The sequence below is a fragment of the Cyprinodon variegatus genome, unplaced genomic scaffold (genome assembly GCF_000732505.1).
Source record: "Cyprinodon variegatus isolate N-32 unplaced genomic scaffold, C_variegatus-1.0 Scaffold458, whole genome shotgun sequence".
NCBI lineage: Eukaryota > Metazoa > Chordata > Actinopteri > Cyprinodontiformes > Cyprinodontidae > Cyprinodon > Cyprinodon variegatus.
In genome coordinates this window covers 609,300-635,521 of record NW_015150911.1, presented here as the reverse complement: position 1 = coordinate 635,521, position 26,222 = coordinate 609,300, and the positions used below count along the sequence as shown (strand labels likewise).

Here is a 26,222-nt window from a genome sequence, read left to right as displayed (position 1 = left end):
AAACAAACAAACAAACAAACAACAGAATCAATTTAAAAAAGTTGCATTCAAATACTTTTTTTCTTTGAATGAAAAGTTTTTTTTTCATTGCAGTGAAAAAATTTTTTTATTGAAAATTTTGATTGAAGCAACCTTTTTTTATTGAATAATAAAGAAACAAATCTACCTTCATAAGAATTGCCTGCTGCTTTATCTTTGATGCTTGTCCACATCAAGTAAAGTGAGTTGAAATTCATCTGATCCTAGTGCTGCTCTTGTGTTCAGTGGCAGAGAGGGACTTTTAAGGATATATTTACCACGATAAGTTGGTAAAAAAAAGTTTTCATCAGGCCTTTAGCTAGCAATGCGTACGGGTGTAAATTGTATGCCCTTTACTAAAATAATGACAAATTATATGCCCTGTTTTTTGGAATGTACTGCTTTGGTACGCCCTAATTTTTCCCCGGGAAACTTTGCTCAAATTTTCAAAATCTCACAAGCAGCAGAAGCTGGAGTTAGAAAAATGTATTATTTGATGCTTGACGGGACACATCAACCAATCAGAGAAGCTGATTGGTCTGGAAGCTGGTAGGGAGACAGGCACAGCTCTGCTCATGCAGAGTGCCAAGATCAATCCACCCAAAAAGTTTATTAACCCCTAAATTAAATTATAATAAAAAAAAACCTGCAGGCAAAATATGTTTACTTTTATTATCTTGGTGCTTCCTGTTTGTACCACATATCTGCTTCATATATCTATCTATCTATCTATCTATCTATCTATCTATCTATCTATCTATATATATATATATATATATATATATTTTTTTTTTAGCATTTTTCAGGTACGTGGTACAAACTGCTGCCACCAGTATAATAAAAGTGATTATATTTTGTATGCAAAAGTTCAGATTTTCCAACTCCAGCAAGTTGCTTTGAAGCACTGCAGGCGCCTCATATGGTCATCAGGCGCTGCTCATGCTGCTTGAAATGTGCTGCAAGACCTTCTGATGGCTTGATAGGCTTTGCATGTAAACCGGCTGCTTCTGCTGCTCAAATGGTTCTGTTTGAAAGTAGAATGAATCACTAAATATTACCTTGACGGTCTTCTTGGCATACTTATCCAATGCGGCTCCTTGGCTCTTGAAGATGGCCACATTGGCCTTTAGCAGGTCCTTCCTCTCCATGCCCTCCTTCCTGGGCATGGAGCCCACCAGGATGGCCACATCAAGGTCTTTGAAGGCCACCTCCTCCTTGTCAGTGGGCACAACGTCTGTGAAAGGAGAAATAAATCGGCTATTGTTTTATGTTCTGTGTGGCTTCAATGTTTTATTTTTGTGTTTTTCTTCTTTTACAATAAAAGCCAAAAAAAGAGATTGCCAAGTCATCTGTTCCTGCTTTTAATTTAAAAATATGCATATATAAATAATAGGCCACAATTGAAGCAATTTGGGAATTACAAACGAAAAATCCCTCAGTACTAGATAAGCCTTAATTGACTCTACGTTTCTGATACAGACCCAGAACTGTATCAGTCCGTCCCTGTTGGGTCCTAAAGAGCTGCCTTTGCGTGTGCAGCTGCATAATACTGGGGCCTCTCAGTCCCTGTCCAAACAAGGCAACAGACAGGACCATTTAACAATGGATTTGGCTCATGAAAGCCCCTCGCCACCCATCCCATGTCGGCGGGTTACTATGGCGACACCTAATATACTTCAAAATCTAAATGTCTCCCAAGTACTCAGGAGCAGATAGCTGCCATAATTAGCAGGTTTAGTAAAACGACCAATAAACTTAGTATAATAAATTATTCACTAAACTTTTCTCTCCAATTTAAATATTTCCTTACAGTTTATTTATGTCAACTTTACAAAGGAAGAAAAATAGGCTGGTATCTCTTGATATCAGGCTAAAAAAGCATAATCAGGGAACCTTACAGGAAAGCTGAAAGTCACTCCCTTTAATAACGTGAAGTTTACACAACAGAACCTGACTTGAACAACTCTCCACCTAATTGCAGCATGCTCATCATTTGGCTACGTCGCATACTCTACTCTACTGTAAGTTTTAGTGATGTTTTTTACTGAACATGCCCGAGTTTGTACCCAACCTGGCCTCTTTTCTTCCCCACTTTGATGAGAGAGGATTTTAAATAAATCATCTTTAGAAATATAAACAAACTACTCATGATTTACTTTCTAAGCCTCTTTAGGCGTGTAAAATTAAAGACCTAAACAGGAAGCAGGACTAAAGCACAGGGAAATAGAATAGTAATAATAATCATTCATAGGTCAGACCACAATATCAATAGTGGAACTGAAAACTGCTGCATGGATTTCTGCCATAAACTGGTCTTTTACATATTTTAGGGCAGTTTCTAAATTTATTCTATCTTATCAATTTTATTATTATTTCTTTTATCCTAAAATTTAAATATTTACCTCTCAGAAGTGGAAGGGCACAGTCCTGAAGCTCCATGACTACCCCCTCTAAGACTGGCAGCATAGGAGTTATGTCCAAAAGGAGCAAGATGATTGGCTGGTAAATGAAATGGGACATATTTGATATTAGATTAAACATAACAAAACATATTTGGTTAAATGGTTTGTGTCTAATCATTAAGTGTAATGTAAGGGACTTGTTTCAGACACGTAAGCTGTAAGACAAAGATGTGTGCCAAACGGATCAAGTGGTTTTAAAGATGGACTAAGACTCTTGGCCGAAGATCCTCCTCACTGACTTCAAGGACAATCCTCTTTCATCAGAGGCCACATGAGTGAGCGAGTGGAACCTGTTCAACTCCAACATAGCTGACATCTGTTCCGTTCCACCCATTTCAAAATATGGCATTCTCTGCATTCACAGCGGGCCCTTTGCACCTGTCAATATCCTTCATAGTGTGACGCTACCTTTACACCACCTAATGTAATAATGGTTTTAAATGGGTTGTTAGGGGGAGATAAGGTCCATCTTTACCTGATCTTTGCCAAAAACATCTCCCTTGGCGATGCTCAGCAATAGAGAATACGCAATCTGGCCAGCGGCGCCTGTCACCAGGACTCTGATAGCCTCAGCCTTAAAAATACAAACAGAGCAAAAATATTAGTATGAATCATCATGCTTTTTTTTTTTTTAAAAACCTTTTTTTTTTTTTTTTTTTTTTTAAACAAAAATAGGGAGGGGGCTTTTTTTTTTTTTTTTTTTCCAAGCTGGATTAACAAGAGCAGGGGGCCAGTATATAAATAGACCCTCTGGCCTCCATTACCCACTGTTACATAAAAAATAGGATATATTTAGGATTGTTCACATGTCAACCACTCACTTCATTCATTACCTTAAAATAAACCCACCCACAAAAAAAATAATAATAATTTCAATGAGAAATAAATAACTACTAACTACATTTTTACTAAGTTATTCAAAGTTAAGCATGATTTACAACCAACTACAAGAAGAAAACATGATTCACTCTTCTTGAAAATACATATTTAAAGTTAAATAGTTTCTTACTAAAGCATATTCTGTTTTATCTCCTGCTACTCACCATTTTATCAGGACAAGTCGAACTGAGCTCCACTTCTGAACGAAGCCTGAAGTCACACCTATTTAAAGCCTAACTTCGTTACGACACTTCTCGCGTTATACGGCAAGACAGAGCATGTCGGGAGTTGAAGTTTAGCATCGGGAATGTGAACCCTTGTCTGAAAAGGAACTAACTAATCTCAATAAAAAGCTTCATTGGATATTAATGAAATTATTGTCATGTGTTAATCTATTTGAGTCACTACATAAATCCCGTGTACTGAGTCAAACAACTGCTATTATTTGAATAATAAATGAATTAGCTGGTTAGCCTCATAAGAGTAGCTTGTGGTTGCTAAGCGACGTGTAGCGTTTGCAGCAGCTAGCTGGAAAACTTAGCCGCTTGACAGAAAGATACACAGGAAAAACGACTCGGGGAGCTGCAATAAGAACAACATTGACTTAAAAATACATTACCCGCTTAAGATAAAGCCGTTACAGCTCTAGCATTAGCCGGCCGGCTGTAAAGTGAGAATAAGTGTCGCTCAGATCCTCAGCAAACTTGCAACCCGTGAAGATGAGAAGTATGTGCTAACTAAAGAATACAAAGGATATAGCAAAGGTAAGGTTTTGACTAAAACTAAGTTCTTCTGTCCTTTTCTATGCATGTGTGTGTTATTGCTGTTAAAACTGACTTATAATTTGAGAATGATAATAATAAACATACCATAATTTGGGATTATTCTTCATTAGTGACATGAAATCCCATTGGAACATATAATAAAACTTAGATATATTAACTTTTAATCAAAATATTTTAAGATAGTATTTGTATTAGTCAAAACAGTATTCTAAAAAATCAATAGAAAAAATATAAATCTATGCAAAACCATTTTCTGGGATTCCTAAAATGACTTGCAAATATAATGTTACATGTTTTAGGTGCATTACAAAATGTTTAGAGAATTAAAACAAAGCTAAAACATTGTCCCAAAAGACAATATGATTGGATATGTAAACTGTTATGGATACACTTAATGCACAACTTACCAGCATTTCACTGGCAGCATTTCCTGGTTAAAAATGTCTCCTCATGTTTTCTATTGTCTAATTTACCAACTTCCTGCTTTGTTTATTCATCAAATATGGTGTGTGATGTAATCAAACTGAAAAAAACCTATCTGTTCTATTTTACTTTTGGGAAGCAAAATTCATAATAAGATTTATATTGTTATTTATATGTTTTCGTTATTAACAAATTGGAGATGGGAATTCTGTGTGAGACCCCAAAGAAAGTGTACCGCACAAAGTCATTAGTCAGTTATTTGTATAATTCATATTAGGGATATCACAAGAACATTTACTTACTAATTTCAATCTGTTTGCTTTTTTTTTTCTAAGTCCTAGTTGTTCTCAGTACAGAGTCATCTTATTCATATTAAAAATCACAAAGTTTTATTATCCTGTTTTCAGAGGTGTCAAGTAACGAAGTACAAATACTTCATTACTGTACTTAAGTACACTTTTTAGGTATCTATACTTTCGACATTACTTATTTTTCTTCCTACTTCTGACTTCTACTCATTACATTTTCACACAAGTATCTTTACTTTCTATTCCTTTATTTTTAAAACAAACGTTACTCGTTACTCTTGGCTTCGGTTTAATGTTTATAAATATTTATTTCATGTCATGTGCGCCATCCAATGCAGATCATTGGAGCAATCCACATCCAGTGAAAACTAGTGTGATTGGATGTGTCATATAATGCAAACACTCATTGGTTAGCTAAAGGAAATCATCAGAAGCAAGCAGGTGTTCTTCAAACTGCAAACGTAAATTGTCTATGCCATGCTACAATGTAGGATTCAGTAAAAGATGTGGAAATGTCTAAAAGGTCGGACACAGGTGAGAGCGTATCGGGAGATGGAGACAGAGACCAACAAGAGGTTTTTAGTAAAGGTTACTTTATACTTTTATACTTTAAGTAGTTTTTGGAGTACATACTTTTTCACTTTTAGTATATTAAAGAGGTCAAGTTGATTCTTCAACTTTTACCAGAGTGTTTTAAAACTGCAGTATCTATACTTCTACTTAAATAACAAATGTGTGTATTTTTGACACCAGTGATTGTGGTTGAGTTGTGGTAATAAGTATGATCGGTTATTAAGAAAGGATTCGTGGTTGAAAACTTGCATTCAATATGACCCTGTAGTCACTGTGGCTGGCCGTTTTCTTCCTTTTCAAAAGGAAAATTTCAGACATCTTTAATAACATTCTTCCTATCTAAAATAGATAGGAATATATCTTAAATGTGGTTCTTACTAGAACAGAGGACATCAGGTTTTCCATTTATCATATTGAGATTTTACTTCCAGATATCTAAGATAATATTCTTCTGATTCTGGATATCTAAAACTGAATTCTGATGAGGATAAACTCTAATTTCAGATCTTCATAATCCAGTTAATACTAGTCATAATCACCAGTTCAGATATCAAGAATCAATAAAGCATTCTAGACATCTAGATATCAAATTATTGACATAATAAATACATTTATACCAGTAGAAATGTCATTACAGAGATCAACTACAAATTATATAAAAAGTTAAATTGGATTTCCTGATAACTGAAATTTAATGTCTATCCAAAATGCAGTTTTATATACCTACAAACACATTTTGACTGTCAACAACATAATGGGGCTACATAAAGTGGACTNTACAGAGATCAACTACAAATTATATAAAAAGTTAAATTGGATTTCCTGATAACTGAAATTTAATGTCTATCCAAAATGCAATTTTATATACCTACAAACACATTTTGACTGTCAACAACATAATGGGGCTACATAAAGTGGACTAGTCATATTAGTATTATAGATAGAACTAAGGCATTTTACCTAGTCACATTTACAATATTCCTACTTAGAATTGCAATATACAGGGAGAAAAATAGGTATTTGAACACCCTGCTATTTTGCAAGTTCTCCCACTTAGAAAACATGCAGGGGTCTGAAATTGTCGTTGTCAGTTCATGTCCACTGTGAGAGATATAATAATAATAAAAAAAAACAGAAATCACAACAAAAGATTTTTTTAAAATAATTAAAAAATATTTATTTGTATCAATCAGCTGCAAATACTGTAAGTATTTGAACAGCTGAGAAAAACAATGTTAATATTTGGTAGAGTAGCATTTGTAGGTCAAATGTTTCCTGTAGTTTTTCTCCAGGTTTGCCCACTCTGCAGGAGGAATTTTGGCCCACTCCTCAACACAGATCTTCTGGAGATAAGTCAGGTCTCTGTGCTGTTGCTAAGAAAGTAGTTTGAGCTCCTCCCATGTAGTTCTGGGCTGATTTCTCACCTTTCTTAGGACCATTGAGACCCCACCAGGTGCGATCTTGCATCAAGTCCCAGTCCGAGGGGAAATTTAGCTTCTTCCATTTTTAGCGATTGCTCCAACAGTGGACCTTATTTCACCAAGCTGCTTGGCATTTTCCTCGTAGCCCTTTCCAGCCTTGTGGAGGTGTACAGTTTAGTCTCTAGTGTCTTTGGAGAGCTCTTTGGTCTCGGCCATGTTAGTAGTTGGATTCCTACTGATTGTATGGGGTGGAGAGGTGTCTTTATGAGGCTAACAACCTCAAACAGGTGCATCTAATTTAGGATAATAAGTGGACTTGGACATTTTGAAGGCAGACTAACAGGTCTTTGAGGGTCAGAATTCTAGCTGATAGATGGGTGTTCAAAAACTTATTTGCATTTGTATCATACAAAAAGGGGGGAGGGGTGACTCAGTGGTTAGGGTATTGTGCTTGGGTTCCAGAGGTTCTGAGTTCAAGTCCCACTCCCACAAACTGCCACTCTGGGTCCCTGAGCAAGACCCTTAACCCCCACACTGCTCCCCGGGCGCCGCAAAATGGCAGCCCACTGCACCCCAAGGGGATGGGTGAAATGCAGAGGTAAATTTCTCCAATGTGAGATCAATAAAGTTCAATTATTATTAAATAAATTGTTAAAACATCCTATATTGTGATTTCTGGATTTTTAATTTTTTTTATATTTGTCCCTCACAGAGGAGATACACCTGCAATAACAATTTCAGACCCCTCCATGATTTCGAAGTGGGAGAACTTGCAAAATAGCAGGGTGTACAAATACTTATTTTCCTCACTATGTATATTTATATAATAGATAACTTTTTCATGCAGATTAAATATTCCATAAAATCAGCGTTTGTTGTTTTTGTTTTTTTTGTGACGGGGACTTTTGAACCAATCAGTGGTTGCTGTGAACGTGATTTGACCCTTCAGACTGCAGTGTTTGTTGTTCCCTCAGTCAGGGGGACATGAGGGGATTAGGAACACCTTGTCTTTGTGAAGAACAGGGAATGGGAATGAAACAAGAAACAGCAGCGGGCGCTCGATAATATCTGGTGCCAGTTTGCTCCCTGGCTTGATCCTCTGTGTTAGTCAGGGCGTGTGAGCCTGAAAACAATCGCTTTGTGGGTGGGTTTATTTTTTATATATTTTTTTTTTGTAGAGCACAGGTAAAGAGAGGTAAGAGTTCGCACATATCTAAAGTGCAGCGATGTAAAATGCACACACTGCTTTCTCACTCCTGCTTTGAGCTGCAAATGTCCTTAGGAGAGTTCTTACAGTATGTCTCTCATCCACTCCATCTCCTCCTTTCCTTGTTCATCACTTTCAGCTCTATCTCCTCTCTTCCACTTTATCTCCTCCTGTTCGACCCCTCCGCCCGTCCCCACAGAGTGCACCTGAGTGACCCCGTTCCGTCAGCGCTGGGAGGCAGATAGGCAGCGCGTCCACCGGCCTCCCCCTGGTATCACCCCCTCTTATCTGCCTTCACTAGACCAAATAGCCCCTTACAGACTCTCAGCGCACACAATGAGATTGTAGGTTCCATTCAAACACGAAAGCACACGCAAAAAAAGACGCAAGCCCAGCAGATAATTACATTACCCCCACTGTTATCTCTCATCCAGTTCAGCCTCTCTATTCTTCTCATTCCACTTTATTTACTTTGTGGACTCAAGCATCGTGTCCCTCCCTTAGATGAGCTGATGAAGCTTTAGATCAGATGGAACAGATTATTTCTTTTTACTTTTTATTTTTCTCTAATGTTATCTTTGTCACACCCAGTATGACCATAAGCCTACATGAACCTGTCCTTGTATTTATAAACACTTGCAGTAAAGATCTTCTTTCACTAGGAGTCACTATGCGACCAGTTTTAAGCAGTTCTAATCACATTGTTTGGAAAAGGGTGTTTTTTTTTCTGTGCACTTGTTGCCACAGCAGAGGCTCCGTCTTTGAGAAAGGGATTAAAAGTAGACACTTGTTGGTTCAAAGCCTTATCCTGAAATTTGATAACTTTGGAAAAGCAAATGATTTTAAACACCTGGAAGCTTTGTTTTTTGAAAAATATGACTGGTTTGGTCGATACGAATAGGAATCTTGAAAGGTATAGATAGGCATGAGGTCATGCAGGGAAAAAAAGACAAAAACTTTGGCGCATGTATTTTCACACCACTTTTTCTGCCTTTTTGTTAGGCTTTAATATATAGACACAAGGAGTGCACAGCTCAAATGTAAAGAAAATTATACATTGCTTTTAAAATCCATTACAAATGCAGATCTGAAATATGTGGCATTCATCTGTGTCCTGCCCTGTTTGTTTGCTTATTTGGGTGTTTTTTTACAAAGTAAAAATCACTTCAACCAGTCCTTAGATTGAACAACCGATCAGCTGTTCTCTGAGAGCTTGAGAGGACAGTATTAAACAAACCATTTGAAGACAGCAACACCTTTGACAGGAAGTTTTAGAGAAGTTGAAAACATTGATAGATTCGTACTTATCTAGGATTAAAAAAACCTGCAAATTTAACAAGAAAGGACCTTTTGCCTTAGAGAAGCAGATGTGGTAATTACGGAGGAGCTTCATAGAGTCTGTGGACAGGATTTTATGGCACAGTGACCAGAAGAAAACCACAAGAAGACCAGTTTTGACTCTTCCAAGCAGGGTAAACAGAAAACATGTGGAANGTCAACTCACTGATTTTCAAGGGATTATTTATGTATTCAACAAATAAACAAAGTGCCTGTCACAAAAACTTGGTCAACAATATTCTGTAAATCATTTTCTGGAGTTAAATATCCCTGGGGTCAAATTGACCCCAAGGACCAAATTTGTTACTATATTTGAGGACGATAGGAGGGTTAAAGTATTTATTTGTATGAATCAGCTGCAAATACTGTAAGTATTTGAACAGCTGATAAAAACGATGTTAATATTTGGTAGAGTAGCATTTGTAGGTCAAATGTTTCCTGTAGTTTTTCTCCAGGTTTGCACACACTGCAGGAGGAATTTTGGCCCACTCCTCAACACAGATCTTCTCTAGATAAGTCAGGTCTCTGTGCTGTTGCTTAGAAACACAGGGTTTGAACTCCCTCCCAAGAATCTCTATTGGGTTTAGGTCTGGGTGACTGGCTAGACCACGCCAGAACCTTGATATGCTTCTTCCAGAGCCACTCCTTGGTTATCCATGCTGTGTGCTTCGGGTCATTGTCATGTTGGAAGAACCAGCCTCAACCAATCTTCAATCCTCTAACTGAGGGAAGGATGTTGGTCCCCTGAAATCTCTCAATACTTGGCCCCGGTCATCCTTTCCTTAATGCAGTGCAAAGCATGATGCTTCCATCCCTATGCTTCACAGTAGGGATGGTGTTTTTGTGATGGTACTCAGCATTCTTCTTCCTCCATACACAGTTAGTGAAATTATGACCAAAAAGTTCTATTTTGCTCTCATCTGACCACATGACTTTCTGCCATGACTCTTCTGGATCATCTAAACGGTCATTGGCAAACTTTAGACGGGCCTTGACATGTGCTGGTTTAAGCAGGGGAACCTTCCATGCCATGCATGATTTCTAACCATGATGTCTTAGTGTATTACCAACAGTAACCTTGGAAACGGTGGTCCCAGCTCTTTTCAGGTCATTGATCAGCTCCTCCCATGTAGTTCTGGGCTGATTTCTCACCTTTCTTAGGATCATTGAGACCCCACCAGGTGAGATCTTGCATCGAGTCCCAGTCCGAGGGAGATTGACATTCATGTTTAGCTTCTTCCATTTTTTCACCAAGTCTTTGGACAGCTCTTTGGTCTCGGCCATGTTAGTAGTTGGATTCCTACTGATTGTATGGGGTGGACAGCTGTCTTTATGAGGCTAACGACCTCAAACAGGTGCATCTAATTTAGGATAATAAGTGGACTTGGACATTTGAAGCCAGACAGGTCTTTGAGGGTCAAAATTCTAGATGATAGATGGGTGTTCAAAAACTTATTTGCATCTGTATCATACAAAAAGTGGGGGAGGAGTGACTCAGTGGTTAGGGACCCACTCTGGGTCCCTGAGCAAGACCCTTAACCCCCACACTGCTCCCTGGGCGCCGCACAATAGCAGCCCACTGCACCCCAAGGGGATGGGTGAAATGCAGAGGTAAATTTCTCCAATCTGAGATCAATAAAGTTCAATTATTATTAAATAAATTGTTAAAACATCCTATATTGTGATTTCTGGATTTTTAATTTTTTTTATATTTGTCCCTCACAGAGGAGATACACCTGCAATAACAATTTCAGACCCCTCCATGATTTCGAAGTGGGAGAACTTGCAAAATAGCAGGGTGTACAAATACTTATTTTCCTCACTATGTATATTTATATAATAGATAACTTTTTCATGCAGATTAAATATTCCATAAAATCAGCGTTTGTTGTTTTTGTTTTTTTTGTGAGGGGGACTTTTGAACCAATCAGTGGTTGCTGTGAACGTGATTTGACCCTTCAGGCTGCAGTGTTTGTTGTTCCCTCAGTCAGGGGGACATGAGGGGATTAGGAACACCTTGTCTTTGTGAAGAACAGGGAATGGGAATGAAACAAGAAACAGCAGCGGGCGCTCGATAATATCTGGTGCCAGTTTGCTCCCTGGCTTGATCCTCTGTGTTAGTCAGGGCGTGTGAGCCTGAAAACAATCGCTTTGTGGGTGGGTTTATTTTTTATATATTTTTTTTTTGTAGAGCACAGGTAAAGAGAGGTAAGAGTTCGCACATATCTAAAGTGCAGCGATGTAAAATGCACACACTGCTTTCTCACTCCTGCTTTGAGCTGCAAATGTCCTTAGGAGAGTTCTTACAGTATGTCTCTCATCCACTCCATCTCCTCCTTTCCTTGTTCATCACTTTCAGCTCTATCTCCTCTCTTCCACTTTATCTCCTCCTGTTCGACCCCTCCGCCCGTCCCCACAGAGTGCACCTGAGTGACCCCGTTCCGTCAGCGCTGGGAGGCAGATAGGCAGCGCGTCCACCGGCCTCCCCCTGGTATCACCTCCTCTTATCTGCCTTCACTAGACCAAATAGCCCCTTACAGACTCTCAGCGCACACAATGAGATTGTAGGTTCCATTCAAACACGAAAGCACACGCAAAAAAAGACGCAAGCCCAGCAGATAATTACATTACCCCCACTGTTATCTCTCATCCAGTTCAGCCTCTCTATTCTTCTCATTCCACTTTATTTACTTTGTGGACTCAAGCATCGTGTCCCTCCCTTAGATGAGCTGATGAAGCTTTAGATCAGATGGAACAGATTATTTCTTTTTACTTTTTATTTTTCTCTAATGTTATCTTTGTCACACCCAGTATGACCATAAACCTACATGAACCTGTCCTTGTATTTATAAACACTTGCAGTAAAGATCTTCTTTCACTAGGAGTCACTATGCGACCAGTTTTAAGCAGTTCTAATCACATTGTTTGGAAAAGGGTGTTTTTTTTTCTGTGCACTTGTTGCCACAGCAGAGGCTCCGTCTTTGAGAAAGGGATTAAAAGTAGACACTTGTTGGTTCAAAGTCTTATCCTGAAATTTGATAACTTTGGAAAAGCAAATGATTTTAAACACCTGGAAGCTTTGTTTTTGGAAAAATATGACTGGTTTGGTCGATACGAATAGGAATCTTGAAAGGTATAGATAGGCATGAGGTCATGCAGGGAAAAAAAGACAAAAACTTTGGCGCATGTATTTTCACACCACTTTTTCTGCCTTTTTGTCAGGCTTTCATATAGCGACACAAGGAGTGCACAGCTCAAATGTAAAGAAAATTATACATTGCTTTTAAAATCCATTACAAATGCAGATCTGAAATATGTGGCATTCATCTGTGTCCTGCCCTGTTTGTTTGCTTATTTGGGTGTTTTTTTACAAAGTAAAAATCACTTCAACCAGTCCTTAGATTGAACAACTGATCAGCTGTTCTCTGAGAGCTTGAGAGGACAGTATTAAACAAACCATTTGAAGACAGCAACACCTTTGACAGGAAGTTTTAGAGAAGTTGAAAACATTGATAGATTCGTACTTATCTAGGATAAAATAATAAACTGCAAACCTAACAAGAAATTACCTTTTGCCTTAGAGAAGCAGATGTGGTAATTACGGAGGAGCTTCATAGAGTCTGTGGACAGGATTTTATGGCACAGTGACCAGAAGAAAACCACAAGAAGACCAGTTTTGACTCTACCATGCAGGGTAAACAGAAAACATGTGGAATAATAAAGTAAAGTAAATTATTCAGTTAATTTCTACCACACCCTCCTGAAATTACCAACTTTTGGAACCCCTGCAAAAAAAGCAATATTTCTGCAGGACAACTAAAGATAAAAACACGAGCACACCATCCCAACAGCGACACATGGTGGTGGGAGCATCATGCTTTGGGGGTTGGTTTGTCTTCTGCAGGAACAGGAAAGTCGGTCAGAATTAGGGTTGGCACAACGTCTGCTGCTTTTATACTCTGTGCAGCATTTCCCCCCATTCTGGACGGTTCCAGGGGGGCGTGTTCAGCACCAACTACAAACTCACAATGAAGCCTTTTCATTCTCTCCAAGAGCCACAGTCATTTCTTTCCAACAGCTCGTTGATATTCATATTTAGGAGCTAAATCACAGGACGTCTTCAGATGCTTGCATTTGCAAACCCTCATGAGTAGGAACTGTTTCTCACTCCCATGTTGTTCTGTGTGGAGCTGTCTGGATAGTTCAAAAATTTTCCTAAGGGCGCAGTCCAAAGATTATGTCCATTTGAACACACATAGAGAGGATAGTGAGCACCAATGACGACGCAATTTGGACGCCGTGCGTGTCAAGTTTACATCAAGCTTTAGAGGTGAGATGGGTAAAGCTAAATACAGGACAATTCATAGATGAAAACCTGCAAGTTGCTGCTAATTACTTCAAACTGGGCCACAGGTTCATCTTCTAGAATGGTCCTACAATGGTTTTATATGTAAACAAAGCATTGTTTTTGATAGTATGGCCTAGTCAAAGCCCAAACTAAAAGCTAATTGAGAATGTGAGGCAAGACTTGATAATTGCTGCTTAGACGTCTTCTCTGTCCAATCTGGCCGATCTGGAGCTGTTTTCCAGAGAATGTAACAAGATGTGAAACAGTTTAAGGGAAATATTTCACTGGGTGTCTTGTTCAGGTTGCAGTATAAGGGGATTGTTCCTCGCTGAGGAACGTAGAGGTCGGTTGGAGCTGTTTGCTGTATGGGTTTGTATCAGGGCATGGCCTTGAGAGATATGAGATGTCTTCCTGGATGTGCCCGCAGTGTCTGTGATTGAAACCAGGGAAGGACTTTGTTTCTAGCCAAGTGCTGGCACGCTGTGAGAGGGAAAAAAACAAATACCACTCAATCAGAAAGAACACAGACCTCTGCAAACTAACTTCTTGGCACTGAAGCAGAACTATTCAATTAAATCTCATGGACGCACACACACTTACACACTGAGAAATCTGAGGCGTGTCTCTTCCTCACCGCAGGCTGTCTTTACTACACCATGCAACTCTCACTCCGTCCCCCCTCCCTCCCCCAGAGGTGTTTGCATAGGGAAATGGTCCGTGAAATGGCTTTGATGGAATCAAACTCCATATTAAGACAAATACATATTTCATAGCAGATGATGGACTGATTGACGGGGCGGCGTCTTCATTTCTTCTGTGAGTCCCCGCCGAAGAAGATCGCTATCGGCAACAGCAATATGAGGAAGGATCATGGCCTGGTTGGCCTCAGAGGGGAGAAGAGTTGTTGACTTGTCATGTTTTGACTTTGAATGATTCTTGATCAGAGTCGTCCAGCAGTTTTGAAGGAACGACTTTACTCACTTTGACCATGAGGGGGCACCAAACCGTCACATGTTGATATTCTGCCTCTGTCCCAACTGAGCTCTCTCTCTCTCTCTCTCTCTCCATCTCTCTCTCTGTCTCTCTCTGCTCCACTGTTGACAGCAACCAACACTCTCCAAACTCACTGAAGGGTGACCAAAAATGCAGCAGCAACAGCCTCCTGAATCTGGAGCCAAATGATGTGGCAGCAAACTTACACAGAGTGGAATGTTGCCTATTTGTTTTTTTTTTTATCAATGTCAACTGTTGTTTTTGCATAATAACGCTGGCTGACAAATTTTCCTCCCTCCCACCAAACCACCCACTCTCATCACTGTTCAATAACTTCCAAAACCCAAATCCATCCAACTGGGTCAGCGATGGCAACTCTCTGCTGAAGCTGGCGGTCACACCCCTCTGCCCCACCATAATGGCCTGTGGCACAAGCGCTGGGGAGGGGACCTCGTAACCAACAACATTCCTGGTCCTTCCAAGAGGCCGGTCGTCTGCAGGTTCACCAGCAGCGCCGCTCGTCTGTTTATCTGCACGGTCTTAAAGGAAAAGAATGTTTCCCTCCCCACAACACGGGCTGTGTGGGGATTAAAGCCCATTCTGAGTGGCCCCGGGTCGTGCAGCAGATGTTAGCCAGGATAGTGCTCGTTACCGTGCCAACGGTGAGCCTGCGGGATCGGCCCGAGCAGTAGATGCTAAGCCTATACGTGTAAGGGAGTTGATGGGGTTACTGTGGATAAGAAAAGAAGGACCTGATGTATGTTTTGAAGAGAATGATTTCTTTTATGTGGTTATCTGCATCCTGTTGCTGATCTGTGTCGCCATCACATACATTTGACAATCTAAAGTGTGTCTTTTTACTTTGCTCAACCCAGATTGCGGTGTGTCTGGCTTGAAATCAGGCCCTCCAGCTGTTTTTAAATGTATTCAAGGGGAAAATGTATTTGTCTAAAGACTTCAGGACTACAGTCAAAAGGGATGTAATACCTACCAGGAGTTGGCAATATTTTTCCTATTAACATTAAAAGAAGATGCTTGGTGAAACTAAGAACCACTATATGCTAAAGAATCTGAAAGATTTTCACTTTTTCTCGCCGCCATCAGGTTTTTCAGCCATTATGTCAAGTTTGGTAGAAAAAAAAAAATAGAGGTAAGAGAAGCCATGATAGATAAGGAAAACAGAACCTTCTCCGTTATAATGTCTTCTAGTACAGAAAGTCATAACAGACCAAGATAAAGTGAGGCTTTGTCATCAATTGTATTGATCCTTCGAGACTACTGGTCCACAAGCACCCAATGCAAACAAATTGGAAAAACAAAATCACCGTTTTGAACAGCTTTTCTCAATGAAATATCTGTTGGAACGTAGCCAGGTGTTGCCATTTTTTTGTTTTGGATCTAGTGCATATTCAGATAAACATGTAGCATCATTATTATTTCATGCAATGTAGTTTAATACAGTTTGATAATTTAAGAATAGAAACATTTCTGGTTGCACAGGCACAGTTTCCAATAGGAAAAGGGTAGAATTTAATAACAATATTGGTGTGTTTGGATCCTGTTTCATGCAAAATGATCTTAGAAATGAAGCAAATGATTTTGAAAAGACATCTTAAAAGTTGCATTGTGTTTCTGTTTTGTAAAAAGGACAAAGGGAATACCTGAATACCTGGTAGCTGGATTGAGGTTGATAACGTTGCATTTTAAGCCAACCTACGTGGAGTCTGAGTGGAAACTTGTTTTGGCTTAACGTGAGTGCTGAGTTCACAGGTACCCAATAAACCACATTTTATACAATTTGTTTGATGATCAAGACAATCAAACAAGACAAAAATTAGCTTCCAGATTGGGGTCTCTTAAAGCAACTGGCGCCTCTGTACTGTTGGGAAATGAACCGGACTCCCTCAGTGTCTTGGACTCTCATAGCAGACCACTTTGGAACAGCAGAGTAAGAAGTCATAAATATAAAACCATATTCACCCCTCTGGATTACATCCTACATTACAGAACCGAAGATTTGTCTGATCAGGTATTTTTCACATCTGTTTTTTGCCTTACAGTAACTTTTAGTCTAGTTAGCTTTTTAAGGGGAGCTCAGACTGCCATACTGCAGCAATCTGGGTCACATGAATGCTGCATGTTGAGCTGAAAAATCATTTATTATATCTTAAATTAAGGTAATATTTGGGTTAAAAGTAATATTTTTTATTTCATCAACATACAGAGAACTTGGACTTTCTTATTCAATTCTAATAACTTTATTTCTTTTAAAAATTAATCATATTTATTAATTTCATGGTTCCAAACTGTTGAAGTTTTAAATGTGGAACTGCTTTTATGAATTTTGAGGGTTTCATGTTTGCGTTTAATGTGGAGAGTTCATCGTACCATTTGTTTTTTGAACAAGGGAAAACATTTTTGATAAAATGTTTCCATAAAATGTTTTAAGGTCTCAGAGTCTTTTATTAGACAGTGCTATTATTGCTTTATGGCTAAAATAATTTCAGTATGGCTAAACATCTGATTGGTTGCCACCCCCAGGTGGGATAGCTTTGCATGAGTGTTTGTTTTGAACAGAAGAGCCCAACATCAGATCAAAGCCTCCATTCAAGCATAAACCATTGAGTCAGGACTAATACCAGGCCGATATTTGGCGCTGTGGTTGATTCAGTGTTTGTTTTGCATTGTACGCTCAGCTACTTTGACTACGTTATCTGACCCTCTGCTAGACTTCCCTTTGTTCTTAAGATATCGGATGTGTGATTAGACCTCATTCCGTAACTTTTCTAACACCTCCTCTTTCCATTAAAATTCTGTTTAGTCTATTTTAATCTAGAATAAAGAAAAAACTCCAGGTGTCTAAACCATCTCTCCACTTTAGTTGAAAGTAGTCTGTGGACTCTGCTGAATACCGTTTGTCATGTTGTCTCACCAACTTCCATTCTTTCTTCTCATATTAGAAATAGGACTTGGGAAAAAATGTTCCTCTTTATATATTTCAGACTAGTTTATAGACACAGATTCTATTCTATTCTTGTTCAAAACCTTTAAAACTCATAACAGTCAGTCTGACAAGACGAGACCTGAGCCGGCGTATGTTCATTCAGAGCCCATTGTCCTGACTGCAGAGCAGCAATCACTGCTGTAGATTTTCAGACTGATTGGTGAAAACTGCTATGTGACTCTCAATACAGTAAAGCTGAGAGTTCTTAAGAGCAAACAGAGCCCGACAAAACAGAGACACTGGAAGTTTTTGTTGGTTCAGTTCCATAATGGCAATACTCTAAAGACGAGTGTTGGACAGAGCGCAGCGGTTTCACGCATGGCTGCATGTTTGGGCTCTCTGACAGTTGGAGAACAGCCACATGTGTGTTTGTTTGCTTGAATACGTGTGCTTTAACGTGTGCATTGTCGCTCTGTTTTCAACTCTTTTCAACTGTCAACAGGAGCCTAATTGACCCCTTCACTGCAGGTGATTTTCCTCAGATGTTCCTAAATGGATCAGCAACTTTATATCGACTCCTTTTATAAGTATTATGAATGAAATAAAGCAACATTTCTTAGGAGAAAATTGGTCAGAAAAGGTAAACTATGTAATAGCCATAGGCAGCAGTGTTAATCAGGAGATTAGGGAGAGCAAGATGATGTGTTTGGTCCTTCGATGCTCAGTGGCTTATGTTCATCTTTACTCTTTTAGTGCTGCTGTCAGATTCATTTTTTCGATGGAACATTTGGTAAAATCACTGAAGTTGCTCTAAAATAGTTATGTTTTGGTGGCTTTGGTGTATCAAGTTTTAATTTTAAAGCAATCGGTTTGCAGTTAGATGGATTTTCTTGTTCTTTGTCTTTTTTTTATAATTACACATCCAAGGACATCTCAGTGATAAATTTTTGGGTATCAGAAAAAGCTTAACAGATGTTACAAACAGATGAAGAGTAGATATGAATCTATTTAAACCCAAAGCAACATGCGAATTTCATATTTTTTGTTAAAATCAATAGAGAAAAAATTGTTATTTGCTGGAACCATCCCTCTGAGTAGAAAACATTGTCTTCTAAAACAAACAGTCAATAATTAATTATAATTCCATCCCTGAAAGCACTCTCAACCTATAAAAAGTAAACAGACCTTTAGAGGAGTCTACTGATGTGTCAGTAGCAGATATAGGAAATAAATGTATAGAAAACACCAGATTATTATGGAATTAAATCCGATTTTTACCGCATTGTTCTTCCTTATCAAAGCAGTCTAATATTAAAGCCTTCCTTCTGATCAGATAATGTTACCTCAGGTTAATCTCCCATATTTGAAAGATGAAGATTCAGCTGTAGCTCAATTAGTATATGATCTTCAAGAACCTGTTGGCTCACTTCTAATGACTGGCCAGAGGTCGTCCAATCAATTCAGTCACATGAATAAGATGGGTGTATTGGATCATTTTAAAAGGCCACTTTGAGAAGATGTCCAGAGTATATCCTTTTAATCTGTCATAGTGGTTAGAGGGCTGACCCAGTTCAGGTGCTGGCTCTGGTGAGTCAGGTTTTAAACTCACAGGGATCTTACGCAACACACTAAGGCTCACTATACTTTTGGAGATGCCCTTATAAGCCATTCCACAGCCAGGTTCCATATTTAAAACCTATCTTGATATTCTTTTAAGGACTAATAACTTTGATAAGTCTCACTGCTTGCATCAAAAACTTGCTTTAGAGAAAGGGTTTCCGAAATTATCCGCTTCTGACCCACAAAATGGTAACACTGTTGACTTATGACCCAAACCATTGGTTGAGTATACAACCATTTCTTCACAATGGATTAACAGCGAGTGTAATTTAATTAAAAACAGCACCAACAACCAAAGTAGTTGGTTTTATCCATCTTTAGTTGATGCATTTACATTGAAGCACTTCAACAGTATTATTTTAGTATAAAGGTATGTAATGAATCTCAGGACCCTAAACTGGTTGATTAAGCATCCTTACTTCAGGATCCTTAAAGGTAGAGTGGAGGATCTTTGTGAATTTTTTAAAAGACCCGCCCTCTCCTCTTAAAATAGATGCAAATGCACAACCCTGTACCTGCTCTCGAGAGGGAACACTTATTAAATGTGTGCAATAGCATGCACGAGCCCATTTCTTCTCATGTACGCTCTGCTTGCATCGCCCATACAAGCTTACTTTCCAAAAGAAGATTTTGAATTTTTCCACTATGTCAGACTCACCACCGGTAAGTGAAAATGGGGACAAGCACATAGGACGGCCTTATGTAAACATATCACCAGAATGATTGAAACTTAGGTAGACCACTTTTTTAGATTATCCACCTGGAAAAAGAACATCCTATACCTTTAAGAGGAGTCATTGTGCATCTCAATTAAGGCAGAAGTAAATAAGTAGGAAGAGATAGTGAAGACTTTTCCTTTTATTTAGACACAAACTGTTTTCTTTTCATTGTTTTTGATTGCATTCAGTATGTCTGACCTCTTTGCCCTACAGTTTGGAAAAAAAGACAAATAAAACCTGAAGAATAAGGTAAGAGCAGAGAGAAAAACTATTTTTTTTTTCTTGAAGGGAAGATACTGCGGCAAAGCAGAGGTATGAAACCATAGTCCATCTCTGAGGTCACATCTAAAGAGACATACCTCTTGGTCTTAGTGGGATCGATCGGTTACCACTCTGTGCCACGTTAACCTGTCAGGGAGACAGATGAGCAGAAGGAGTTGTTGCCCACTGAGAAGTGTCCAAGGTGTCACGGCCTTGTTCGGGAGGTGACAGACAGCACGTGTGTGAGTGTGTGACGGCTAAATAAGACCACTGAGAGGTCCCGAGCAAGTTCATCCGACCTTTCATTTTATCAGGGTTCATTTCACTCTCTGTAAAGCTGACAACAGCTTTAGAGGACTTCTCCTTCCTGACCCCTTGATGGGTTTTTTGTTTGTATCTAAAGGTATTTTGGCTCTAAATAACCAAACATGTTTCCCCCGGACATTGCAGACGCAAAAGTGTTTTCTTATACAGTGTTTAGGATTGTGCTATTATAACTTCCAGAGAGACAAAAAAATACTTCACAAACATGAAGGAAAAGTCTTCAAGTTTTTTGCGCCAACAGAAATCTAAAAAGAGTAGCATGAACAGCATAAATATATTTAACCTGCTTTAATCTTACATTTTTATTAGAAATCCAATGCAACCAAATGCCTACAAAATTAATTTAAACAGCCAAGCCTACCAAGATCTGGCCGTCCACATTTACTGAGAAGCAGGACAAGGAGAATATTTATCAGAATGAGGCGATTGGTAAATCCTGAAGAGAAACCAATGAGATTGTGGGGAAATTACAGGGCAGGTTGAGAGACTAATATCTGTCCTAGGGTGGGGTGATATGATCTCAAATCAATATCACTATAAATTGGGCAGTTTTACATCGATAACGATAAGTCCACGATAAATGCTCTGGCTCCTCTATCAGAAATAAAGGCATCTGGAGGAAATGCATCTGATCTATTAATAATTAATGTATTGCATAATTCACATCACATATTGCTTTCAATTAAATATATAAGTTTTGTACCCATTCAGGTTTAAACATTCAACAATGACTCATTGAAGAGGAGAAAAATGTTACCTCTCTTGCAAATATTTTTGCGCAAATCTTTGAACTCAACAGTGCGGCTGTGCTGTAGCTGTTGGAGTTTGGATGTGTTACTTTGGATGCCCCCGACAGTTTTCAGACAGACTTTGCATTTCTTGTTTTTTTTTTTTTTTTTAAATCTATGGTGTAATTTTGATGCCGCCGAACTGAGCGTGCAGTTAGAAAAATGTGCATGGGTTAAACTCGCACACCCTCACTCAAAACCGGTCTTCTGCGCACTCAACGCTGACAACACACTCGACTTCTTCTCTGCACGCTCAGCTTCATCTCTGCTCTCGCCCGATTTAATTTTGTTAACGGCTGTTTTAGCCACTTCTTCACCGGGTTCATCCGCCATTTTCTTCGTTTGCGTTCCGTCTGACTGTATGGGTGGAGTCACGTGATCAGACACACGCTGCTGTGTTTAAAAGGGGAATGGAAATACCAACCACCTTTGAACACTGGAAAAACAGCAGAATTAAGTTTATTTATTTTACTGACATGGGAAAATTGTCGCCAGTTATGGTAGTGAATGACGGTTACAAATCCGGTTTATCGCCCAGGCCTAAGCTGTCCAATCAGATTTAACTGAAATTACACATCTCGGATGTTTAAAATATATGTCTGCTCCATCACACCTGATTCAAATGATTGTCTGATTGTTTTTTTCCATTCAGCGTGTCATGAAGTGCTGCACAGGCTTCTTTCCTTGACCTTAGGTAGAAGCTGAAAACATGGAGGACAGTGGGCATCCAGAACCAGGATTTGGAAAACCTTGAAGGCTTGAATTGTGAAACCCTATGCTAGAATTATTAAATCAATAAAAATAATAATTAAGATTATGTGGAATGATCTGAAAAGTGCATTTAATGTAGCAAATTTAAATGATCACAAGCTGGGTTTGCAAAGACTGGACAAAATGTCAGTCAATAGATTTGGAAAACTTGAAGCAGATTAATCCCAAATGCAAATATAAGTGCACATCACACTTTTGAGATCTTTATTGTAAAACATAAAAAAAAAAAAAATAAATCCTTCAGCTTTACAAATATGCTATATTTGTTTTGGGCTATCACATCAAATCCCTTTGAACTACATTAAAATCTGAAGCTGTAATTAAACAAACGTAACAAGTTATTATAAACTATTGTGACATTATTATATATCTATTATGGTAAAAAAAATAACATGTTAAATCTAAAAGTGTTATGCAGAAACAGCAGAATGCAGTTAATCTGAGATGAACGCTGTCCTCTTTACACAAAGTGAGAGAGAGAGCAATGTTTGTGTTGGTTGTGTAAACCCTCATCTGTTTGCTCACAAGTTTGTCATTTTGTGTTCACAAAGTATTTGCACTAACTCTACAGAAATGTGTTTCAAGTAGCGACAAATGGATTCTGGCCAAGAATCACAGGGGGGGAAAAAATCAGGATGCGAAAGTCAGTGACACATTTATTAAAAGAGCAACATAATAATAGATGTTTACCAATGTGCTTCACAGGGAAGAAACCCCCAAACTGATGGCGAGATGTAGCAGGGACCCCCTAATTATATATATTTTATGAAATTGTGCTATATCAAACTGGTCCTCCTATTACATATGGAGTAATGTAACAAAAGGTAATTTAGCTCTGGGATTATTAAAGTATTTCTGATTCTGATTCCTGGTTGATGGGACAGGTGTTGTGAATGAAATGGTGCCCAGCTTGAAAGAGCTCCTGTGTGTCGCTGAATGTGTGCATTGATGACTGAAAGACATCTTCTTTTATCTGCTTATTATAGTGTGTTGAATTCATGTTAATGTGTATTTAAAGACATTTCAATTAGTGGAAAAAATTGCAGGGGGGAATATAAAAAAAAAAGTCTAAGCAACCAAAACTTTCGCGACCCCCATGCAGTACCTCTGTGGACCCCTAGGGGTCACGGCCCCCCTTTTAAAGACCTCCAGTATAGAGGATACTGGTGATATGTTTACCTAAAGCCATCTTACGTGCTCGTTCCGTTAGCTACCTTTTTTGCACATGCGCACTTTCAGGCAAATATCTGTGATGAGCTACACTTTCAGACAGTCATTGAAGCTCAATGTTTTCACCGTGGTTCGTTGAAAATGGCCAAGGGTCAAAGAAAAAAAGTGTCTGCAAAGTACTTGAGAAGAAAAGAAAGGCCTCAGAAGAGGCAGATATATCCCAGAATGCTTTGCTTTTATAGGATTTGCTATTACAGCCTCCTGCTATCACCATAGGCTGCCGCTACTGGAGAGCGGAGACTAATAACATGGCGGATGAGTTATGTAACCAATGGAGCAAAAAGTGGTCATCTGTCCGAACGGTCATTTACCTGAGTTTGCTATATAGTCCCCGCTCTATTTGGTGATTGAGGGGTTTGGGGCTAAGGCCGCATGTTCGGACACAGTAAGCTTGTATGAGCTATGAGAACAGCAACTTTTTAACAGAGCGTGCAGGAGCAGAAATGGGCTTGTGAACGCTCTGGCACGCGTGTTTTTTTTGTAAGTGAAGAGGGCGGATCTTTCAAAAGGAATTGTGAAAATCCTCCACAATACCTTTAAGACATCATATTACTGGATCAACTTCAATAAAAAAAAAACGATAACATGCAAATCTATGAAAAAAACAGCCTGATGGGTAAATTTGCACTTGTAGCCAATTTAGAAATTGTTTTTTCTGTTTACTATTATCATTAATAAGGGTGTGAATTGGCAAACATTTGGCAATATGATACGTATCATGATGCATTTGTATCGATACGATTTATCACAATATATCCTGATACATTAACAAAGACCTTAAATTGTGATTTTTGTTTTTATATAGCTCTGAAAAGCTAAGGTGGTCTTCCGCTACACCCATTTTTACAATGTTTCCTGTTAAATGACCTCCTCATCACTGACAACACTTCCCTTCTCCCTTCTCGTCCTTTGTGAAGTAAATGATGCACATCATGATATTTTATTGGCACAATTATTATGTTATAGTACACAACACTATCTGTTAAATTGTTTGAATTTGAACAAAATTTTGATTAGATGTAAGCTTTTAGTAACTTAGTACTTTAAAGTTAAGTAAAGTTGCTTAATCAATATTAATGTTTTCCTATTCATTATTTTTCATCTACAGAAAAAGTCTTATTGTCTGTAATTTATGTTCAATTTAGCATGTTGGTTTTATTTGTAATTATTTTTATATATCTCACATTTCACTTTTCTTTTGTTACTTATTTCTAGTGAATGTTAAAAGATTGGGGAAAAATTAATGTTCAAAGGAACTCTTAATTTTCCAAACCAATAAATAACCCTTTGAATTAATTATAATTATGGTATAGATAAAAATAATAATTATCAGCCTTATATTGATGTCAGTAGACGACACAGGACCAGAATATCGTGACAAATAACTAAACATTTGCTCAGAAGTGATTTTTTCTGTTCAGTTTAATTTTCTTTTGATAATAATTATTTTAACTATGAACAAAAAACCATTGGTGTTTAGACTTTTTAATCCATCTTGATGCAGATCCATCTCAATATGTATGATTGCTTGTGTCCCACAGTACGTTTATAACTCTGTTTGTCAGAAGGTGAGGGGCAAACAACAGGCCACCAAGGCGGCCTATAAGAGAAAAATCTCCAACAACGTAAACAAAGCAGCAGTCATGAGTTCCCTTTGGCGTGACGAGGTCAAACTCCATACTCCTTGAAGTCAGTCAGCAATTGTGCTGTCCGTTTGGAAGTATTGTCTTTCCTGGCTGCAGGTTGTGCTGCAGGGCAGATCCTCATTTACTTTGAGTAAAACACTTCCCATAGATTAGGCCTATTAGATTAACAGGCAACCATTACTACTTTATTAAAACTGATATGCAAATAAAAAAATAGACATTAAAACTGCCTAATCAAGATCTTACAATAAATGTTCTGTTTGAACATCTCTTTTTTTTTCCTAATTCTGCACACTTGGGTATTTCTAAAAGCCTCTGTTTGTATCTCTGCTTCAGGCATTGGGTAAATACCTTTTGTGGAGTCGCTGAAGGTATTTACCCCCTTCCCACCTTCCTCCATCCATTACCTCCTTTAATGACGTTTACACATCTACTTAGTAGGAGGATCCACTCATCGTTCTGTCTCCCTGTGAATTTCTTTCTTTTAGACCTTTGTAAATACAGGGAAAAGGGACTACGTTACTTTCTTTTGGACTTTTCTAGCGCTTTTAGTGCATTATTAGGAAGTAGGAGAAAACAAACCAAACAAATATTTTACAAATAATGTATAAGATCTAGTTTTATTCATCCCCTCTCTATAAAAGGTTTTTATACTGACTCTTACTGCTGCAAGCATTTTTGGGGTATGATGCAGCCAACTTTGCATATCTAGAAACTGAAGTTTTTGTCCCATTTTATTTCCTAAAATAGGTCAAGTTAAGTTGCTTTGCATGAGAAACATAACATAAATTTATTTAAAGTCAGAGAGAAATCATATTTAAATGTCAGATCATTCTGGCTTAAACATGTATATAAATGTACTCTTTATCAGATGATTTAGAAAATTTCTGTTTATAAAAAAATCCTGTCTTGAAATCTGTTTTTTTCCCCATTAACTTATGCAGGCCAGTTAGTTATACGTCAGCTTGTACAACTAAATTCGGCCAATCATATATCAATCGTCATCTGTCAATCTAATTTTTTCGGTCATAGCATCTTGAGTCATATGTCGCAGCTAATATACGCAATGGTTGCTATAAGAAATAGGAATCATTTCCTTTCCCATTGAGTTCCGTCCCAGTGTTCAGATGGACGTCTGTGTCTTCAGCAGGCGTAGAGCTAACA

At 38.4% G+C, this 26,222-nt stretch overlaps 2 protein-coding genes across 2 annotated transcripts in view; one reads left to right on the top strand and one right to left on the bottom strand.

Moving 5' to 3' along the window:
* The window catches only part of LOC107094037 (malate dehydrogenase, cytoplasmic-like), a 9,327-nt gene extending 6,273 nt beyond the window's left edge, over positions 1-3,054 (bottom strand). Inside the window, exons 1-3 of the mRNA XM_015389436.1 lie at positions 2,956-3,054; positions 2,421-2,517; positions 1,077-1,252 (exon numbers count right to left, since the gene is read on the bottom strand). Coding sequence (XP_015244922.1) covers positions 1,077-1,252; positions 2,421-2,484 — 240 coding nt within the window. The 5' untranslated portion in view covers positions 2,485-2,517; positions 2,956-3,054. The remainder of the gene's footprint in view (positions 1-1,076; positions 1,253-2,420; positions 2,518-2,955) is intronic.
* Positions 3,055-3,532: 478 nt separating this feature from the next.
* Positions 3,533-26,222, top strand: part of wdpcp (WD repeat containing planar cell polarity effector) — a 125,236-nt gene continuing 102,546 nt past the window's right edge. The window contains exon 1 of the mRNA XM_015389425.1: positions 3,533-4,123. The gene's annotated coding sequence lies outside the window, so the exon portion shown is untranslated. The remainder of the gene's footprint in view (positions 4,124-26,222) is intronic.